The sequence below is a fragment of the Notothenia rossii genome (assembly GCF_949606895.1).
Source record: "Notothenia rossii genome assembly, chromosome: 12".
Classification (NCBI taxonomy): domain Eukaryota; kingdom Metazoa; phylum Chordata; class Actinopteri; order Perciformes; family Nototheniidae; genus Notothenia; species Notothenia rossii.
The window spans coordinates 10,861,065-10,884,895 of NC_136911.1; the positions used below are offsets into that span (position 1 = coordinate 10,861,065).

Consider the following 23,831-nt stretch of genomic DNA (forward strand, 5'->3'; position numbering starts at 1 on the left):
AACGCCACAAAGGCCATAAGAATTGGTCTGTTTGTTGGGACACGACAATATCAGGTTTGATATATGTAGAAAATATAATGTAATTTAACAAATGAATGGCTTGGATACCAAAATACAATTTACAGCTTGTTCCACATTCAGTGTCAGTGTATTGCCGCGGTACACTCTGGAACATGTTCACATACCACTTGGGTCGTAATACATTCAACCAACATAGTTAAACTGTATAGAGCGGTCTGAGACTAACCAAGCAGTAGATTTTGGTGTGTTGCGGATGGTTAAAACTTGTGTTGTGGCTTCAAAATGTGTTTGTTTGCTGCTGTTCATTTTTATTTAACAAGCTCCCGCCTCCCTGCAAGATGTCTGACCACAGGACTCGCCTGCTGTTTGTACGTCAGTATCAGGGCCGCAGATAAACTCATGACACGCCATATCCAACCATTCTGGTATATGCCAGAAGTACAGATAGATTACTTTCCCTATGTGACTAACATATGATACAATAAGAAGACGCATGATCTTTATTGACCTAATTCCTGCACAATATTTTTGCACGTATGTCAATTAACAATTAACAATGTATTCTCCCATTGCAACTCATTGCACAAGTCAAAGGAGAACAAAATGCAGTTTAGCAGCAACATAGAGGTGCTACAAGCATTGAAGTGCATAGTAATGTACATATGTCATGTGGTATTAAAAAAGGGGTACGATACAAATAACCACATTTTAACCCTAATCACGACCTCTTTCTATAGTTATGTTGCCTATCACTTAAGTGATGCCAAGGGATCCTCACTTTCCCCTATCCGGCCTATGTGAACAGTTGGTAATGAGCAGTGAAACGTATGAGCTGCGTGTGATAGTAATGCTTCAATATACACAATGAGAACAGTGTGTAATGAATATACTTTGATGGATTCAGGATAAAGAATTTTAACATGTGAAGAAGTTATAGTAGGCAGTGCAGGCATATGTATAAAGTAAACAGTACAAGTGCAAGTAGCCTACAGGTAATGACAATTGTCTGACATTATATACAGTGTACAACATAAACTATGATATGAATACTCTTTAGTTCACATATAGCCATGCAAAAAGTTGGTATTAATAAGAATAATGATAACACATTGAAAGTGTAACTCGTGCACCAGAATACACTACATGAAGAAATGTAAAAAAAGGGGCAATATTATGCTTATTTCAGGTATATGTTTGTATTTTGTGACTCTACATCGCACCAAATCTGCTCTAATTGGTTGTGATTGGTCAACTTTTTAGAGATGTCCCGCCCCTCAACCAATCATGTATAATGATGCCTTAGCAGACCATTTACATGCACAAAAACCTATATTCAAGATTAAAATACACAAGATTCGAAAGGTTTAATGTCACATCATATGTTATATTCTATAACACACAGAAAAAGAAAATCCCCCCAAAATATAAAAAGGCCCCATTAGCTAACTAACTCATTATTTCAAGCCAGAATGATGTTCGTTGTTTTTGCTTGCAACATGCTGAAATGGGAAATGACATGGCAGTGCACCCTGTGTTATTCTCCGTTAGTTTCTCTTATTCTTATTATATTCTGTATTCTTTTCATCGTATCCTCTGTTCAGTGCCATCTTTCGAAGGGATATGTGTGATATGAGTATGGGATTGAGTGATAATGCTTGGATACTACAGTATAAGGTTAACATTATCCTGCATAATTCTTTACAATACTACCTGCAGAGTGAAAAGGTACTGACATTTCCATTGTGTCCTTAGGGGGAGAGCGGAGACGGTGGTGCTGCTGGAGCTCCAGGCGAGGTGGTGAGTTGATTCTGATTGTATAATAGAATTCTGCTTGAAGTGATGTTACAATGTAAAAAATTGATATCTGTCAAACAATACCACTCTCTCATGAATAATACTACTCTGTCATGAATATGCAGCAATCAAAAGACTGGACAAATTACAATGATGAATGTATTAATGCATCTTTTGGAGAAACATTCACAGAGTGCTCAGTGTTATAGCTGCCTCTAAATGCATAGTCTAATTACAAAACGCAATTCCGGTTAACTCAGCATTCTGTAGATATAACAAGCGACTGTTTTTTGAAATGGTCCCATAAAGATTTGAAGGAAAGAGTAATCAGGGTGTAAACAAGAGCTCAGATTCATTGCAGCTTTTACACACTGCTGTGTGCTAGTAAACTCACTGCCCACACACACGCACACACAAAACACACTCAACAGAATGGGCCAAGCTGTCCTAAGCCTTTGTGTCTGTCAGGCTTGATTAAATGCTGAAAGAAATTAATTAATTTGGCAGAATGTTCTATCTTTCAAACAAAGTTACAGTCCATTCTTTCTTATTAGCTCTCATTGACTTTTTCCATTGGATCCACCCATACCAGAAATGGCAACAAATTAGTTTATTTGATGGAACAAACAAATACCCATCTGAATATCTCATGATATTTGTTTATCATAACTGTTGAAGGCCAATGCAAGGACATTGGAAACAGCATCATATAAAAAGGGCTGTGCAACCATTTAAAACGTCAAGGTCAATTCAATATTACCCCATGTTTATGCACTTAATGTTCGCACTTTAACATCTTGTGTCTGCACGTGTTGGACTGGTACACTCGCCACTGTCACTTCACAACCACACATTCACACTTTAAATGAGGCACTTTGTAAAGCACAGCACACATACCGATTTACACACTAAATCCACACACACACTGTGGGGCTTGTTTTTCCTGTCATTGCTAGTTACACAACCTTAAGTGCTGATATCCAGACGCTGAGTATGTCTGGATATAGGTTGCCCACGCTGTACAAAATACAGTTGACACCCATGCAGACCTTAGCAAGGACAGAGTAGCAACAAACATAGCGTGCAGATCATCTCAAAACCAAAACCTCCCTTCCTATCATGCTAATTTTTACATGGAACACTGTAAAACAAAAACTGTAAAGCCCGATTTTTATTTCACCACATTGTCCAACATGTAATTGTCTTGTAACATACACTGCATTAAACTGTATTTATGTCAGTTTCAGTGTGTTTGAGTATCACACAAACATGTATGTGGTCACAACTGCATCCCTGAATGGAGTGATTCTAAACATTTCGGAACAAACGTTAAAATCTAAGAATTTTATGGATGGTTTGCCTCTGCTTGATTGGTTAAAACTCATTTCTTCAAGTGTCAAAGGGTGTCCGGAGACATATAATGGCTATGTGTACTGGCTATGGACTTTAGCAGGGTAAACGCTGATCAGGAGTTATATACAAATCCAAAACGTTCTAGAAACTGAGCATCCGTAAGCCTCTTCTCTTTGTGCAAAGCTAACATGTCCCGGGACTGTTCTTTGTCCCTAATGCTCAGAGATGATACATCAATAAATGACAGCGATAAGCTTTTTCATCCTTCAGTGTGCCAAGCTGAGGAAAGAACACTGCAGCAATTTAAATACAAGAGTCCCAGTGCACCTGTCTTGGCCAGATCACCTCAATCTGTTTTTGTTCTATCATACAAATCTTCAGTGAGCAAACAAGGTATTTTGGATTGTAGCTTGGAGGTGTCACATTTTACAAGGACATTGATATTGAATGGATGTTCTGATTTTGGATTAGACGTCAAAGAGGTGTATTTATTGGAATGTCAGTCTAAAGGCTCAGGCACCTCAGCATTTAAAGCAGTTGCTGTGTTCAAAAGGTACTTCCTTTTTCACTCAATCCTTTGAGTGAGACACTTAATTCATTATATCTGGGTGTTTTTAAGGGCACCATTTAGCCTTAACATTTCACACAGAGAATTCAGACACTAAAATAAAATGCTGTACAGTTAAAAACGTGCAGTAGATAATCGAAAGGGGTTGACTTAGTTGGATTGTCTAGATCAGCACTGAAAAGACAGTTTGAAATTGGTAATTTGTACAAATTCAGGACAAAGTTAACATTTGACAAACTAACACAGCATGTTCTCTTCTTTGAGCAAACCAACAATTTGGGTGAAAATGAATAGATATCTGAAAATGTAAGAAGGATCAATTTGGCACACAATGATTATTGTCCCTACACGCTGAACATGCGTGGGGCCTCATCTTGCGGAGGGTGCCTCATCTTATGCACAAATGCGGCGCAATTCATCTTACAGTGTATGCACAAATGCAGCGCAACTACAGTATGCGCGCCACAGTTTCTCCGCACTCGCGACAGGAGCGACGACTCATCACACAGTTTTGCACGTTATGCTTTGAAAAAATAAGTTTAATATAAAGTCCTGATTGCGACAAACATCATGTGCTTTTCTTCGTTATGTAATGCCTGGCTACATTAGCTTAGTTGCTAACCATATTGTAAGTTAAAACAGCTCATTTTTATATCAACTGATGGGTTGAATACAAAAAGTGTAATATGCATTCCACTAAATGCTGTGAGCTTGGTTTGGGATCTTTGGAATTGTTTTAGACTTCATGACATTTATTATTACTGTTTATACTTTTACATCAGTCCAGAACTGATTAGTGGTTGTTGTTTAAACCAAAGGGTTTGCCTCTCCACTTCTCTGGCCTCACGTGTCGTCCAAACCTTTTGCTTTTCTGAGTCATATATCCAAATCCATCCAAAGACTTGCGGGTATGCTGACAAGAGATGGATGAGTAAGACGAATGTTATGATGCAGGGCCCACTTTACTCTAATGTGTTCTTGAATTATTTCTTATCACCCTGATCAGTGCAAATGCGTTCAACCAAAAAACGAATGCGTCTCATATTTCATATATCACCTGGAGACCGTCTCCTTGATGCCTAAAATGGCCCAGAACTTGAATCAGTGTTATAAGTTTAGTTTTAACCGCAGTGAATAAACCCTGGAATCTGATAATAATTCCACATTAACTTCCTCTGCTATCTGACAAACCATTTGGATTCATTCAGAATAGTCTTTTTGCTTTCCTCACTTTGAAATGTGACACCCTGTCAGGCAGACTCATAGAGGAAGAACGAAAAAGCCCCTATGTTGTCATTGAAGTAAAGCCACCGTGTCAGAACCCACTGATATCCGGATCTATCAGACTTTTTTTTAAAGCCAGAGGATTACACTTAATGTATTTTATCACACATACACACACAGGAAGCTTATCTGTAGTGGAATCATCAGTGCAGGTTCACAAAGTCTGAATCAAAAGGACTTTGATCCTCCAGCATGAGCCATTTGTATTAGCATGACAGGTAGGGAGTCTTAAACAGAGCCACTTTTCTAAAGCCTTTAACTATTATTATATATATTATATGATATACTACTATTATAACTACTATTTGATATTCCATTACATGTCAGGATAAAGCCTAAGTAACCCCTATTCATATTAACTTAAATGCACTTATATCAGTACCATTGCCTAGAGTGGAGATCTACTTGTCAAGTCACAAAAATAGTTCCTTTTACATTGATGAACATATTTGATAATTCCATCAATCTGTTTGAGTAGGATTTTGAATTTGAAAAGAAAAGAAATGAATAGGAAAACAAGAAATTAGAAAAAATGCAAAACGGGATTTAGTTGAATTAATATATTATGGAACCTGCTTTGCATCCATTATATCTTGCAGTAAAAAAAAACACACTTTATGTTTCAATGCAAATAGTGTAATATCTGTCGTCCAGCCTAGTTCTACAGCTCTAAGTTCCTTTTTGTTTTCACAAGTGTGTAACCTCTGACATTTCTTAAAAAGGGGAATGTGCATAGAAATTGTGAGTTTGATGGAAAACCTTACAATTACACGAATTGATTATTGATATCAGTTCAACAATTAGAACACTGAGATATTATCACCTCATTAAGTTGATAGCCAAACTGTTTCCTATTTACACATCATAGCAGATGCAAAACAACATGGTAGTCATTTGTAGTCGTTATTCCAGCAACATGGAGAATTATATGTCCAACAAGTCCAAAAGTGAGTCCCGAGGGAAATATCTGTCTCTTTAGCGGCTAAATGTTCACCAGCTTGTCTCTAACTGTGTCTGTCTGCTATTTGAAGTTGGACAGGTACTGTAAAGTGGATTTAACAGCTGCTGTCGGAAATTACTTTAATTAGAGAATGGCAGCTTATGTTTTAATTTTGCAATCTCCATTCAAGGTCTACTTACTCTCTTGTTATTTAGCATTCAAAGTGGCCCTATTGTGCTTTTTTTTGGGTTTCTCTTCTGTAGTGTGTTATATAGGTTTGTGTGCATGTACATGATCTGCTAAGGCTAAAATCACAAAGTTTACTCAAGACCACACCTCCCACACCGAAACACCTATTGTTGAACTCCTTTGTTTACTTCCGTGACATTACTATGTGACACATGCACTTCTTATTCTTATTTTATGACTGAAATGGATGAGAAGACCAATAAAGTCATATCTTATATGGTTGAACATTTCAGAACAAGGTAGGTGTAACAGTGAATAGACTTAGACGTAAGCACACAATGCCATAGAGACCTCCTAATGTTTTCTTTGTGCTGTCACTTTTGCATTTCAATAAAATAGGTTGCATAAATGATATAACATTTGTCAACTGTGTATGAAACTCGATGTTAAGTCCATGTGAACCATAACTTTGTTGTTCACAGGGTGTTCAGGGACCTCCTGGTGAAGTGGGCCTAAAAGGACCACAGGTAAAATGTGACCTTTTCAGAACCCTTGGAAATGTAAAATACACTTCCATCAGTTCTTTATTTTCTGTGTTCTGTTCTTGAATGTCTTTTTAGGGAGAAGGAGGCTTGCCTGGGCCAAGAGGGCCACCAGGAATTAACGGGACAATGGTTTGTACAACTTCATCACTCTTTCAGTTGTCTTCAACATGCTGAAATTATTCAATAAAGATGATTCACACAATTGATACCTCATTGTTTCAGCAAAGACTATGGCTGGAGGTGTTATTGTCACTTCTTGCTGCTAGTTTCCACAACTTTAGGGAAAGCATGTACCTCCATCAAACAAAAAGCTCTTCAGGTCATCGAGCAGCGTCTGAAACCCTCTTTCTGAATGAGGACAGTACATTTCTGAAATAGAAAATGAGGCCCACTTAACACAGCAATTGGCAATTTGTGAAAATCAGGCAGGGGTTGCAATTTTCTTTCAACCCTCTATCTTAAAATGATTTCCCTCAAATTTGCAATCTAATGTACACTACGAACGTCTTCTAACAAAGACTGTAAGAAAGGGTTTGCAATGACCTCAATTTGCACAATTCTTTGTAAAGTACTTAAAGGATGCAAGCAAGAACCAGGCAGAATACTTATACGTACCTGACATGTGACCATTTAGGTATAAACATGCCCTTCGACGTGATCAATGCCTAGTTTGTTGGAAGCACATTGAGGCCTTTTTATTTACACACATTTCTCTAAGTATCGTCCCAAGCAGCCATAGACTTGGCAATGACAATTACTGCAGTACATAGGGAATAATAAGGCATCCCAAATGGAGAGTAAACAAGTAGAAAATACCCTTGCCAAAGAAATTGTTTAATAATTTAAGGTTATTGACCTTTGCTCCATTTGGAAGGTGAAGGATTGACACATTTAACATTGTCCGAAGGGCCCATACAGTGATCCTATATATACTGTATAAGGGATTATTACTTCCAGTCCATGCCTACTTGGACCAATTGAATCCTAAGGGGATCCACTAATGTAAAGCACATTCCCACCATCTTTCCCATGTGTCTTTGAAAAAATACAGTATTATCTCCCAGACTACAATTCACATTACTGTCTCTGCAGTGAGCTCATAATGAGATCATTAATTTTGCCCAGGCACCGTATGAGTCCGTTTGATTTACTTAGCAATGCCATTAAGGTGGTGAGTGGCTGTTAATTTAGAAACCTAAGTCAGATGAGTGTGTGTGTTGGTTTACGGCTGAACACACAGTCAGGGCACCCCCCTCTGGTAAACAAGATTACACACGGCCAGATGCAATTAAAGCAGAGCATAGTGAATACACAGAACTCCATGGTGGTTTAGCTCTGCCGCCCCCTTGGGGTCAAAGGGAGACAGTACAGATATAGAGAGGGAAGAGTTAATCGAGTAAACACTGAATCACATGGAATTTAAAACACATAAGAAAAGACACATTTCCAAAGTGGAAACCTATTTTAGATGGCTTTTGAAAAAACTAGATTTTGAATGTACTTTATTTGTCATCATCTATTATTCAATTAAAATGGATTTATACCAAATTCTATCTATTCTATCTATCCGCATTTGGCTTGTACTTTACCACACTTATGTGTTGATAAATATTTGAAATTTGGTGTAGCCTGCTGCACCTTGTTTCAACCACAAGCTTCATCTATTAGTCTTCATCTTCCTCTTTCTATTTCTGTCAGTAGAACAGCACACAGCTCTGATGTAACGCCTCCAGTGGGTTTGACTTATCTGACACACACACACACACACACACACACACACACACACACACACACACACACACACACACACACACACACACACACACACACACACACACACACACACACACACACACACACACACACACACACACACACACACACACACACACACACACACACACACACACACACACACACACCCAGGAGGAAGTAGAGCAAGCCTCCCGCTGTATCCAGGCAACTACATATAATAACTATACATAAACGTGAACCTAATTGTCAGTTGACCCTGCCAACACCAATCAAATGTGGCATTTCCAGTGTGCATACTGCTGGTTTAGCTGCTTATTAATCAATAGAAAAATAAATGGAATGATTCTTGTTTCTTGAAATTGTGTATCATGTTTCTATATTGTCACAATCACTGTTTCAGCAGCACACTATCATATTTATTATTGGCTTGTGTTAACCTCTTACAAACTGAAATGGCAAACATGTGGAGATACAAATGTCAACATGAATCATTCAAACCCTTAAGCTTTGAAATCGTTCATTTCCTATTTGTGAAACTGTGTCATGAATGATCATATCATTATGAAGAAAAATAGGCTACCACACACTAGATGAATGCTCCCAAAAAATACTCAACATGGGAACAAGGTCTAAATAGATCGGATTCAACCCAGATGTGAATCCCATCAATTACGTCAACATGTTCTTAAATTATCTTCAAAATATACAACCTCCAGTCCATAGCAATCCAATAAGTTACATTTAATATCAATCAATGGGATGCTTTATAATACCACAAAGGAACATGACCTGAATCGCCAAACATACATTGTTGTGCTATCATATTAAAGGAATGATAAACATGTTTTTTATTATGGTTTGCCTTTTTATTAAAATGAGGCTCAAATGCCCTTGCAGTCAATCAGTATATATGTATTTGTGTGTGTGTGTGCGTGTTTGTGCCTGTGTGTCTGTGTGTGTGTGTGTGTGTGTGTGTGTGTGTGTGTGTGTGTGTGTGACTCTTAAGAAGGCTACTGGGAATATAGGGCTATTGATATAGCAGAAGGCTTTGTTGAAAATGCAAACTGGTGTGTGTTTGTATGGGCGTGCATAGGTTTGTATGCGATTGTATGTGTCTGTGTGTGTTGGTGTCAGTGTGTGTGTGTGTGTGTGTGTGTGTGTGTGTATGTGTGTGTGAGTGTGTGTGTGTGTGTGTGTGTGAGTGGACCTGAGCCATCTCATTTCTTCCTCAGTGCCTCCTGACTAAGCCGTCACGCACTCTGTCACATTCAGCCCAAAGCAGTGTGCCTGTCTCTTTCATCTCATTCTCTCTCTCTCCCTCTCATTCCCTCCCTCTCTTGTCACCCCCCCTTCCCCTTACCCTTCCCCTTCTCCTTCTCTCACCCCAATATTCTTTCTTCGTCCAGGGAATCCAAGGACCCCAGGGGCCGCCCGGAGAGAGCGGCCACGATGGTCCCAAGGTCTGTGTGTTGAACGTTATAATTAGTTATTATGCTAATGGCCTGCTTCTCCCAAGCCGCTCGGCTATTCTCAGTCTGTTCTACGGCTGTACCCTCCCTCCCTGTTCCGTTGATGTTCCCGTAGAGAAAACTGCATTTTGCTGAGAGGGAGGCAAGTTGTTTAGAATCAAATTGAAGGTGTTCTTGCTGAATATGTGATTCATTCCATTCTGCCAAGGACAGTTCATTCGAAATGTCGTGGTGTTTTGTATTTCTCCCCTTCAAAGTGCATCTTTTAAAAGATGTATGCAAGTGAGGACTTTCAATAGGTTGCTTAATAAGGGGGCTTGAAGGGGTACTCTAGTGATTTTACTATTTAAATATTTCAAGTTAGGGGATTTGCATGAAACAAATGATAATCATAATTGTCCAAATCAAAGCAACAGAACCAAAATGCTAAGTAACCTAACCTTTATCTGGAGGCGTGTGGTGCAGTAGATAGAGCCTTGGTGTTGGGATCAGGGGGTCACAGGTTCAAACCCCTCTGCAGTCAGCATGTCGTTGTGTCCCTGGGCAAGACACTTCACCCCAAATTGCTCCTGTGGGGATTGCCCACAGTATTGAGTATGTAAGTTGCTTTGGATAAAAGCTTCTAACAAGTAACATGTAATGTAAAGTGGAGTGCCCTGTTTTGAAAAGCACAAGAGGCCTTCTTCATATTTCCATGACCTAGAAAGGCACATTTCCTGTCCCCCTGGACTTTGTATACTCAGTGCAACATGCAGGACACAAAGATGGGAAGAGAGTGAGTGAAGGGTGGGAGTTTCATGCAAATACAGGTGAACCCTTTGCCTTCAGTATGCTGAGAATGAGGAGCAGAATGGAAACTACTAATTGAATCAGTCAGTAAGCACACAAACATAGATATACACACTACATAAATAAACACTTCTAATAATATACACATCCTGACACCTGGATGAGAACTTCCCTGTCAGCTGATAAATCCCCACAGAAGTCGGCAGGCTGATTTCAATCTGTAGCAAATAATTGCAGATGGAACACATTGGACAACAGCACTACATTAACTCTGGTTTCATGCATACCAACATCAGGCTGCTGCAAAATATAGCATCAACTTCTGTTCTTCTGGAAACATCAGACGGGTTTGGGTATTTGTTTTGTTCCTGGTTTACCTTAGTTATCCTCAGAAAGCGGACACACAGTTCCCTTTTTACTCTTTCTACACATTCAAAGACACAAGATTATACATCATCAGGATTTTAATACAAACAAAGGTGGCCTTTTTTTACACCCTTAATTATGAATGTAATAAATTGGATAGCTACTTCAACATGATCATAATGAAGAACTGTTGTTACCAGATTATTAGACTTTTGCTGAACATTGGCTGCATTACACAAAATTGCACTTTTCATTTACTACTTTAAATCTGTGATAAAACCACCAAAACGTATCCTTCACATCAAATAACATACTGTCACAGAAATACTTATAGTACTGTATAAGGAGATTATAAAAAGGTAAATCCACCCAGCAGTATATAAGTAGCCTTTACATATATAATCCTCCTCCTTTTTTGACAGCTTACACGCTAATGTGTCAGTAATAATAGCTGATGATGCAAATATGATAATATATTGATCGGAATAGGGCCACTTTTATTCCATGACACTTTAATACTTTTACTGAGACCTCTGTTATTATACTCACATGAAAAAGAAAGGACACAGTATTTTCACATTATGCAATTTCTACTTCTTCTAAAAATGTTCTTGCATCAACATCAAAATTCTCCGATATTTTAGTCAACAACATGACACAACCAGGCTCCACCAAAGTAAAAGGCAGCAAAGTCAATATCATTGCCTGATCAACACTTTTAATTTTAATGCTCAGTGAAACTTTCTCTTCTAAATGAAAGCTTTCTCGTGATGCACCACAGCTGTTAGTAAGGGTTTAGACCAATCATGTGACTAGGTGAGAGGATAATGATTGATCACCACACATTGTGATTTATATTCCACTGCCAAAAACCTTGTGTCCATGCTTTGCTGAAACCACACTTTGATATGCTTCTACTGACCTGTGTGTGCTGGTCTTTAGATTTATATGGTTAAAAATAGTCCTACAAATGTAGTTAAGTATTATATTTGGTAATAATTGTTGTCAAGCTTATGCCCTCAGAAGAATTTCCAGACAAGTGTGGGTTTTTTTTTACGTGTTTTTGCGGTTTATTTAGGGGAAGTGTGGAGATCCAGGTGTCATTGGTCCTGTTGGTCCACCAGGCCAGAAGGTGAGTGGAGCAACAGAGTTTTGGCCAGATGAAATTGTTTCCTTTAACCTCTTTCTTCACTGCTTTCCAACACTGCATCATTTCCTCCTCCTGTATCGCTTTTTTAATTTATTCTCACATTAGATAATTACATACATTGCAGGGGGGAATGGCTTGCTAAGTGGAACATCTACCTACAGACATCTGTTAAAAGCACTGATTAACAAATACCTGTATCTCATTTGTTAAATCTTTAAAAAAACTACATTTGTTGTGTTACGAGTTGGGTTATGTGCTGTAACCATTTCTTGAGGGACAACAGTGTATGTGCCCATCGAGCACTTCTGGGCAGCCCCTTCGGCTGTAAGGTGGGCTGCCAGATACAGTTTCTGAGCAAATGCTTTGGTTATGGTCTCTGTACAGGCATGACGTTTCCAAACCTGGCAACCTCAACAACTAAACAATGGTTTCATAATTGAACTTTCCACAAAGCCAAACTGTGCCCCTGTCTCTGGTCATTATGCAAAGCTAATCACATCTGGGTCTGACTCCATAGCTGCAGATGAGTGGTGTAAGTCTTCTGATCTGTCTTGAAATGAAGTTTAAAGAGGAAACTGACACTTTTGCCAACCTCAAACGATGTCCCCCTTTTTTTTGGGCTTCATATTGAGCCCTCATTTCCCCCTGAGGTTGTACCATGTGGTTGACAGAATTGCATAGCAGAAGCAGGTATCTAAATGTCTGTGATGTCATTATTCTTCAGCCATTTAATTGTGCATTTAATGCAAGTCTATTGCCACAAATTTTGTCCCAAAATGATAAAATATTCAGAACCTGAGGTGTGGCCTTAAGTTTATCTTCTATACTGCACTGGAACCTCTTCATAAAGCATCTGCTTTCTCTCGAAAGTCACATAAGACCCTCTGGAATCACTCCAAACCAATGGCTCAGATGTAGAGAGCAGCAGGTTTTGTTTCCTTCTCCTGCGGTGTCCCTCGTTGTTTTACTCTTTGACTCTCCCCATATGGTCTCTGCTACAGTTGTCTGTCCCTTAGCCTCCCCTTGCCAAAAGCATGCAAAATAAATGCACCTCTATTCCCCCGTCCCAGTTAGTTCCTACCACAGTGAGCTTTTGAAAATTCAACATGGCGGTCGGATTAGTGAGGGCACTACTGATTCCTGCCTGAGGGATCAGGGTGACAGCTTTTGCCTTTTCTCTTAAACCAACCTCATTCTCCTTCTGTTTCCTCTCAACCTGCTAGACAGTTCTTATCCCAACAGCCTGAAATTCGGATCTTGCTGACGAGTAACAGCTATTCTTTGTTTGTTCAGTGACATGTTTTTAAAGCAATTATGCCCATAAATGTCAACCATTGTGAGAATCTGAGTCTTTCTTTTGTGCTACTGAATTGCAGGTAAACTACATTCTTTTGAAAGTGGATCATCAAGCATTTATTAATTTTAGGAAATGAGTACTGAGTCGTTTGTAAAGAGGAGCTTGAAAATCTTTCAATCAAACATCTTTAAAACCCATATTTAACCAGGGAAGTTGTCACAGGGGATAGAATCAAAAACGTTCTTATACATAAACAAACACACCTCGAAAACTCTCAAGTTTTTTGCTCCCTTGATGGATTTTGAAACAAAGACAGGCAATTGTTTTCAATCTATTTTGAAATAAATGGCCAGTTTGAGGAATGCCAAGACATATGAACCTCACGACTGCTAGCCATTGATTTTAAGATAATCGATGATCTTTGACCTTTCCAGGGCTCAACAGCGGACTCGGGTTTACCAGGTCTGCCGGGTGACATGGGGCTGCCGGGGTTCAAAGGTCACAAGGTGAGGGTCAATTCATATAATAACATTTATTCAGTGTGAAATGTATTATCTATACCGGATATCTCATGGTATTTAATGACACAGCTCTGCCATAAATAACTCCTTGTCGAGGTTTATAATGTTGAGGTTTTGTTAGCAATGTCAGGATTGGGTAAAATTAATTACTACGGTTTTAGTATGCAGCAGTTACGTGCGGTGAGGTTCATGGTTGGTGAGGCACTGAGTAAGATTTACAAATATTATATTTTGACCTTAATCAAAATATTCGGTTATTTTCAAAAGCTATTTTAGTCGGATGCTTCGATTCATTTTAAACAGACCGTTCAACAAAAGGATACCCAAAATCTAAATATTGGATTGTTCTTTCTTAGTAAGATCCCATTTTCATTACAATTGTGGTCTAACCTTGACTTGAAGATTAAGTCCATGCTCTCCTTCTGGACAACAATCTCCGTTAGTTTGTTGTAAAAGTCCTCCTTATCTTCCTCTAGTTTCAAAAGTCTAGTTTGTTGTTTGCGTCTCGTCTCTGCGTAGAATAACAGTAGCAACAAGAACCTGTGGGCTCACGTGCGCCCCCTTCAGTGCGGCAGAGGTTATGGCTGCCTCTCCTTCTGCTTTTTTCATTGCCGTTATATGATGAGACCAGCGAGCCTAAATATCATATATACGTTAAATAAGTTATTTAGAGACTATGGATGGCGAGGATACATTTAATAAAGGGATCTACAAACATTACATTGGTGACCTACAGTGAGATGGTAACAGGCATGCGCTTAGGGCCCGCTTTCCATCCAGTTTCTGTGGGGTGACACATTCTGAGGTGAGGCAGAGCTCATCTGTGCCTCACCTCACCCCACAGTAACTGGCTTGAGCGCGCTCACAAAATAAGTGCCCGCGCTAAATTAGTGCCCGTGCTCCAGCAAGTTAATGTGGGCTTACGAGAGGCAGAGCTCGTCCCTGCCTCACTTCTCATCGCTACCCGTAATTGTAGCGGAGCTCGGCAAATTTGCTGATTTTGACTTTAAAAAGGCTCTGCCTCCCCTGACTGCACGTCGCTGGTATGCAGAGCTGTTGTACTAGACTAAATTACATTGTAAATTATGTACATAAGGGAGCCGAATGTTAGAGACACAATTCAATGCTAAATATACCGTTTAATTGACAGAGTAAAACAAACATTTTATAAGCATCGTAAAAGTAAACTTTATGGCACAACAGATGAAGTGGTTTGTATGAGATTGTACAGGTGTACCCAATAAAGTGGCCACTGAGTGTAGATGAACCAATTAAAACCAATGACCTGGTTGGTTTTGTTTAATGACTTAATGAAGTCTACAATTGGCAAGATATCAATGCACTTTATAAATGATTTATAGCTTTAGCTGTCAGGAGTACATTTACACGCTGTACTGTCGAAATGTCGACAACTTAACATAATACTTGTTTATGTATTATTCATTTTTTGCTTAGATGACATGATTCATTTTAATGGTGTTAAAGGTTGTCCTTCACACTTCAGAAAAAGAACACCAAGGCTCATAAATACAATAAATTAATCCAGATCAGTATGATTCAAATGCTAGGTTTTGTTTTCTCTATGCTGTCAACAGGACACTGATGCTATTTTTCTTCTTTAATTCCTCGAACAGCATGATATCTTCTGGATCTAACTGCCAGTTTCAAAACAAAACAATGATATAACTGTAAGTTGTACATATTCTCATGTTCAGTGTATTTTTAGGGGGAGAGAGGAGATACTGCCACAAAAGGATGCCAGGTATGTCTTCTTTACACTTCTACTCAAAACTCATATGCACATGTTCATTTTTCAGTCCTGTATCAAAAACATTGAATATGTCTGAAGCACAGTGAGTCTACACATACATGGGCGTTTTTGTGATGGGTTTTCCTCCTTCTGTTAAAAAAGAGAGAAATCTACAATGTTGCCACAACTGTGTTGTTTAAACAGTGTTGGATAGCGTAGCGGTAAGTGACCTCCTTAGCAATTATCCCCTCTTATCCTCAATATAGTAAAGGGTAACTGTAAATGTATGCGTAAACCTGTAAAAACTCCTGTTGTAAAGGTTACTATGCATTTAAACTGCTGTTGCACGCAGCATGTAGTCTCATTATTGATGCCTCACAATGGAGATAACTTTGCACACTTTGACTTTACAAGCCAGTAACCAATCTGAAACCAATCTGGCCACTGATTTACAAAAGTTACAGGAGTTTTAAAAAAGTACAGTTTTCAGTGACCTAATACACCGTTTAGGCAGTAACATTTGGATAGAGAAAAAATGGCATAACACATCAAAAAAGCTTCATGGGCTTCAGTTTATATATGTTATTTTGTTTTCAATTAAACATCTATTGGTTACACCTGGTTTTTCACTGTCACAGCGGGATGGGGCCTATTCCAGATATCAACGCCTCAATCTCATCGCATGCACCTTATGTCGCCTTGTTCTACTTCTACCTTTGTGACCAGAGCATCAGTCACAAATTGAACAATCAAAGCATGTGATGAATGCTCTGATTCAGTATAAAATGAAGGAGAGAAGAAGTGTGTTACGGTTCTGCAGGAAGCAATTGGAAAGCCACACATAAAATAAAAAGAGTGGTCTGTTAAAGGTCACTACTAGCCAATTCCTATCCCCTCTCTCCCTTGGTGTGTCTTATTGGCTGCTAGTGGTAATCATGACCTTTCTCCACTCACAGATACACACACACACACACACACACACACACACACACACACACACACACACACACACACACACACACACACACACACACACACACACACACACACACACACACACACACACACACACACACACACACACACACACACACACACACACACACACACACACACACACACACACACAGAGAATGAAGACATGGACCAGCACACAGTATTACACACAGCTAAATCAACACACTCGTTTGTGCACACATTCAATTTCACCCTTGCACACACGCACACACCACATGAAGCCATACCAGCACAAATGTAAACAAACTCACACAAACATTCAGTTAATCATGATGTATCTCTTTGCAGGGGAACTCGGGCAGAGATGGAGAACCAGGGACTCCTGGAGTACCTGTAAGTGTAGAGCCCTACTGCTTCCACTCGATGGCAGCAAGGACTATCGTCACCTTCTTAAACTAATGGCCTATTCATATTTGAGTCATATTTGAAAGTTTTTCAAAAAACAGAAAAAACTTAACCAAATATAGAATATATGATATATATTAATTATTTCACACAAAAAGGTTATGACAATATATGACTATTGACATACAAATAACACTGTCTGTCAATTGTGTAAAATAAGAGGATTAGATGACTTAGGCCAATTTACGAACATGTTGTTGTGACTTAGGCAATTTGAAACCTGACTTAGGCCTTATTACTTCTTGAGTAAGTGACTTAGGCAAAACAGTGCACTTCTCTTTCCCGCATTACTGTGAAAGACCATGGGGCTGGGTCAGCCACTAGGTTATTGTCTGCTCCATCTGATTCAGGGTGTTTCTCAATGTCGAGCAAAGCTGCTCCAGAGCCACTATTTCAAGGATACTACGTCATTGAGTGCCGCCAAAGGACTGTTCCAATGTCCAGGATCCTTGGAATTCTACCGAGGCCGGCGTAATTCGTTGCTGGAAATTTCTAGGCTGCACATGTGTAGACTCCGCGGTCTTAAAATCCCCACAATGCTTTGCGCATATGACGCACACCTGCACACGTGCTAGCCTGTTCCATTCTTCATTCTCCGAAAGCCAGGAATGATTCTTGCCTAGCCTTTGATGGACCTGACTCGGAAGGTCTTGGCCTGGTACATGCAGCTCCACCTCTTTAACGACAGTCTCATTTTCACTGGATGATTCCTGATCGGTGTCTGAAAAGTCAAGTGCATCTCCTACCAAAAAGGAGTAGGCGTACGGTCACAACTGTGTGATCATTGTGAAAAACATTTTTGTAATTGCACTGTGGTCCTATACATTAATACATTAAAGCTATTTAATGAATATTATTTGGCCAAATTCAGTTAAAAACACATTTAATCTTTCCTAATAAGATGGAAATGTAATGTGGAAAAAGGACAATATTAAGAATTAAAACAGACAAACGCAAAATGTAATTTTCCTTATTTATAATTATGCTGTAATTGTAACCGTTAGTTTTGAAAGATTATATTCGTTTTTAGATGAGTCTTTATTGTCCCGGAGGGAAATGTGTGCAAGCTTCAAGGAGCTACAGTAGCTACATTAGCTACAGTAGCTACAAATTGTGAAATTAAAAGACTAAATAACTACACAACATTTATAGCCTAGCCTATAGTATAGTAAACATCACTTAAAAACAGGGGACAAGACCTGAACCATGAAAATAACTTAATTTATCTGTTAGTTTTTCTTTCTTCTTGAAGCAGCCATTTTGTAAAGCTTGTCAAATTGCCTAAATCACAAGACAATGTGACTTAAGCAATTATCTTTTAAAAATATATTGCCTAAGTCACACTCTTGACATAGGCCATTATACTATCAGGGTAGGAACAGCACTTTCTTTTCAATAAGGGTTTAGGCAATTTTACCAGAGGTGGCCAGCATCAAGAAGAGATGATTTAGGCAAAAAAAACATTTTCTCCAAAATATGACTGTGTGTGTGTGTGTGTGTGTGTGTGTGTGTGTGTGTGTGTGTGTGTGTGTGTGTGTGTGTGTGTGTGTGTGTGTGTGTGTGTGTGTGTGTGTGTGTGTGTGTGTGTGTGTGTGTGTGTGTGTGTGTGTGTGTGTGTGTGTGTGTGTGTGTGTGTGTTTACATTTATGAGAACCAAATGTCCCAACAAGGTCACAAGGATAAGGGGGAATTTCTTGGCAGCCCTCACTTACAAGGAGCGAATTTGTGGTTAAAACTTGAGTTTTAATTTTGTGGAGTCAGTCTGTATTTAATATCATAAATAGCCTGATACAAGTCCCCATAAAGACTTTATCACAGACTAGAAATGATCATCATAAACTTGATCGATAATAATATAGCACCTCTCTGAAAGTGATTTTACAGGGTGCTTTACAAGATTAAAGTCAGACAGCAAATAAAAAAACATAAAAATGCAATAAAAGTCGAAACAGAATACAGTGCAGATAAATAGAAGAACAGAGTAATATAGGACAGGCTAAAACTGACTAAATGAGAAGGGACAAGAGAAAAAAGAAAGTATGAAACCGCACGGAAGCTCCAGAGAGTAATATAAAATCATAAAATCAAATAAAATGTACTGTTTTCTGAAAAGTAAACTTTCAGCAGGGACACATAATTAGATAAATGACTAAGCCGAGCTAATCTCTTTAGGGAAGTTGTTCCAGAGTCTCAGAGCCCTCATGGCACTGCCCGCCTTCGGTCTTTAGATTCATCCTTAGAACAACCGTGAGGATCATAGTGTCATGGTTTAGAGTCTTGGCAACAGTGAAAAGGACCCGATGACAGAAGCTCAGACAGGGAAGGCTGAATTACAGGTGTTTAACTTAAAATCAATAATCAGTTTACACTTACAGGTAGCAATTTCAAGGCATTCGGAAACAGGCAAACATATCTGACAATAGGAAGGCATAAGCACATATCAGAGACTGGCAACAGTTGTCACTGGTAACAGGGACATTTTTCAATCAAGGAATTGCCAATTTACTTTGCAGAGTAGACTGCTTCACTAAAGAGAAGGTTAGATGTTTTAAGACCGTTTGACACACAGATACATTTTGTTAATAAACTAAAGGGATGGCATGTCCAATTAGCGATTGAGCTAACACAGCTGCTATCTGATTGTGATAAATGTATTAATTGTGGCTTATAGTTAGCAAGCTAGCAAGTTCAGAGAGCTGTTTTTCACAGCATGCAGTCTGAATGGTCAAAAAATTAAAGAAAAAGTTTACATTTATATTAACAAAGACTCTCTTCTATCTAGTCTCCCAGTAACATGGCAGTCTGACAATAAGGCAGCATGAAAAAATACCATGACCCTGAGAAGGAAGCAGCTACATCATTGACCTTTAGTCCACCCGTGTCATTATCTACTGTAACCAACCCGGTGTCATGGCAAGATGTGAACATGTGACGATTTACCATGCTGGGAGACATTGAAGATGTCATGATTTCGTCCCTTCAAACATGACAGTCACACGGTATTGTTAACATGGCCCAAATACCCAGAAATGCCAAGCAAATGCTGTACCACGACGGTCGGTTGTTATTGTCAATATTAATATAATAATGATTTATTTTGTAATAGTCACACTCGATTTCACCGATTTTCTTGTTGCCCCAGCTAGTCGACACCTCTTTTAGCAGAAACAACGGCTACATTAATGTATTAAATCGATGTTAATCCATGCGTGCGGTTGTGGAATTAACGGACGTGACGTTGTGCGATTGCGTTGCCAGGCAACAACTTGGCTTCATGTTCATTTACAAACTCTTCAACTAGAACCGTAGTTATATTTAAAAACATTTTAGAAGGCCTCACGAAATACTTTAATGTAAATTAAAATGTAAATGTGAAGGACTGTGTGTATAACAAAATACATCTGTCAAAAACAATACCGGAAACAGACGTAGGCAAGATCCTCAGCTCGGTGATTTGGATGGTTGGGATTTGGTGTTTATGCGATGTGAAATCCGAAAAACATTTTTTAAAAATAAAATAATACTTTATTCCGAGTGTGCTTGCTTTTCTCTTTGAAATTCATCACATAACGGCATTGTAATACACGGTTCGGCTGCATTAAATATTACATATCTGCTGTCGTTCTCTATTTATAGAGCACTTAACAGAAGACTTCTAGACAAACAGGAAGAACTGCCGCCAACACTGAAAACGTGACGTGGATCATAAATATATCAGCAATTAAACAACATCTTAGATTTATTTTCACACAATACGTCTCGTTGCAGGATCAACACTAATTCGGCTGACTTTTATATTTTATCCAATTGGTAGATAGGCTGTATTTACATCTGCCATATGTCAGATGCAGTGACTCACCTAGAATCACAACTTTTAAGTTTTTTAAGCTACAACCAAGGCCTATATCATGTAAATAGGTTATGTGCTGGTATGCAGATTTTATTACCTTTGGATAGAGAGCATTAATTGTTATCTTCCCTCTCTTGTTCAAAGATAACCTATCTATCCTCGTCAATTATTGGTAATAAGCAAATAAATTGATGTGTGATTTGCAATTTCCGGCTTCCAAACAAAGCTTTGTAATTTATGTTTTAATAGGAACGATACCAAATGGGTAGCATTTAGGAATTGATCGGTAAGTATCGATTACTTAGGCATCGATCTTCACGTTCCTAGATAGGGCAAAGACAATTAATCCATTCAGAGGAGCTAGTGTGTGTGTGTGTGTGTGTGTGTGTGTGTGTGTGTGTGTGTGTGTGTGTGTGTGTGTGTGTGTGTGTGTGTGTGTGTGTGTGTGTGTGTGTGTGTGTGTGTGTGTGTGTGTGTGTGTGTGTGTGTGTGTGTGTGCAGCAGTAGCAATATTGCATCCTGTAGAGACAAAGTTGTGTTGTCCTGTCTGTGACACTTGAGACGGATACAACGATTGAGGAATTACAGAGTGTGAACATTAAGCTGCATATTGAGAAATACAGTGCTGAGAGCAGCCCAGCCTCCAAGTGACACACTCTCAAGGCTAAATGCATCAGCGGTGAATCACAAGTGTGTTGCTGCTGAAAAGAATAGGACATATTTTTGTCTTCAGACTGACTTCCTAATACTTACTGGGTATAATAAATATGACTGCACTGCAGTTCGGCAGAGGCTATGTTCTGTTTTCCTGGTTTACCTCCTTATCATCGCTTGTCTTCTCCTGGGAAGTAATGTGGCATTCAGATTGCAGAGAACATAACTCAATTTTTCGCGATGACCCGTACACTAGGGTTGCTTGGAGTTTATTACAGATTGAAAAAGCCAATGTTCTGTTAGTCTGCAATACCATCCCAGCATATTGAGTTTGCTCAGTTGCAATGGAACTCAATATTTAAATATGCAAACTTTTTGACTTTCTATGAACTCCTAGGATTTAACATACATACTTGTTGACTTTAAAGTCAAGATTGACAGTTCATTCTAATTATATGCAAATAATGTTATAGAAGGAAATTCAGAATCAGAACTACATTTCTAGAGGTTTTGGCACAGGATGGATTACAGCAGACTGACATGCTGTGTAGACTGGTTGGCAGTCAGTCAGAGTAAAGGATAAATGAAGAGTCTTACTTCTTGAAAATGGTAAGACAGAGCATCCAAAGGCACAAGAGTGGGAATTGGGCTAAAAAAGAGATATAACGCTGTGTTCCACACAACTCGAGGGTCGTTATTTTCCCAGTTGTGATTTTCAACCTCTGACCTCCAAGCGTTCCAGGTGCACAATGCCAAACGTAAACAAAAACCATGGCTGACTGTGACAAACTGATGTAGACCTGAAGACCTGAAGACGTTTGAAGAAGAAAGAGTTATCATACTTCCTGGTTCCCAGAAAGACAGGAGAATTCAGGCCCATTCTGGATCTTCGCAGCCTTAATCTCCACATTGGTGCAGCCAGGCGATTGGTTCACAACCATCGACCTGAAGGACGCTTACTTTCATGTCAACATTTCTCCAAAGCACAGAAGGTATTTGCGTTTTGCCTTCCAGGGGGTAGCCTACGAGTACAACAGGTTACCGTTCGACTACTCCCTATCCCCACGCACGTTCAGCAAATGTGTGGCCACTGCACTCCAGTCGCTGCACGTCCATGGCATGAGAGTTTTCTTTTACCTGGATGACCTCATAGTCATGGCCAAGTCCAGGGAACAGGCAATGTTTTGCACAGCACAATTGGTCCTACACCTAACCGAGTTGGGCTTTGCGATCAATTTGGAAAAGAGCACCCCCATACCTCACCAACAGGCATTTTATTTGGGAGTGGTGCTCGATGCAGGCGCGCTGCACGCCACCCTGTCAGAGAGCAGGCGTGCATCCCGGTTCGGGCGGGTCGCAGGCTGCGACAGGGGGCAACAGTGACAGCTTTAACTGGCATATAGACTCTGGGTCTCATGGCGGCTGCTCACGTTGTGGTCCCGCTCAGGTTACTGCATATGCACCGCCTGCAGAGGTGGTTCTCCAGCCTGCGTTTAGATCCCAAGGGACACAAACGACGTCTGGTGACCATCCCTCCGTCAGTGGAGGGCAACCTCCGGTTCTGGGGGTCCCCGGATCTCCTCCGGAGGGGGTCTCCACTGGGACGGGTGACCTCGTACATCACAGTGTTCACAGAGAACAGGATGGGGAGAGGCCTGCCTTAAGGGATCTATAGGTTGGCGCTGGTCTCTAACAGAAACACGGCACAGCAACCTCCTAGAGCTATGGGCAGTAGTGTTGGTCCTCCAGCATTTCAAACTCTTAATTCGGGGGAGGCATATAATGGTCAGGAGCGACAACAGAACCACAGTGGCATATATCAACAGGCAGGGCGGAGTCCGCTCCACCGCTTTGTTGACCACAGCGGAGAAACTGTGGTTATGGGCTTCAGAGGTGGTGTTATTTCTGAGAGCCCTCCACATTCCGGGTCCGGAGAACAGGGGGGTCCGACCTCATGTCGAGGGGCGGCCCCCTGCCAGACGAGTGGGCGCTTCACCCGGAGGTGGTGAAGCAGATCTGGGCCCGGTTCGGGACAGCAGAGGTGGATCTGTTCGCCAGTCGGCGCAACAGCCACTGTGCCCTGTGGTTCTCCATGGCTTTGAGCGTAACCCCCC

General features: G+C 39.9%; 1 protein-coding gene across 1 annotated transcript in view; it reads left to right on the forward strand.

Moving 5' to 3' along the window:
* The window catches only part of LOC307026441 (uncharacterized protein), a 60,098-nt gene that overhangs the window by 26,030 nt on the left and 10,237 nt on the right, over positions 1–23,831 (forward strand). Inside the window, exons 19-26 of the mRNA XM_079661828.1 lie at positions 1,774–1,818; positions 6,632–6,676; positions 6,770–6,823; positions 9,856–9,909; positions 12,152–12,205; positions 13,955–14,026; positions 15,768–15,803; positions 17,097–17,141. Coding sequence (XP_079517954.1) covers positions 1,774–1,818; positions 6,632–6,676; positions 6,770–6,823; positions 9,856–9,909; positions 12,152–12,205; positions 13,955–14,026; positions 15,768–15,803; positions 17,097–17,141 — 405 coding nt within the window. The remainder of the gene's footprint in view (positions 1–1,773; positions 1,819–6,631; positions 6,677–6,769; positions 6,824–9,855; positions 9,910–12,151; positions 12,206–13,954; positions 14,027–15,767; positions 15,804–17,096; positions 17,142–23,831) is intronic.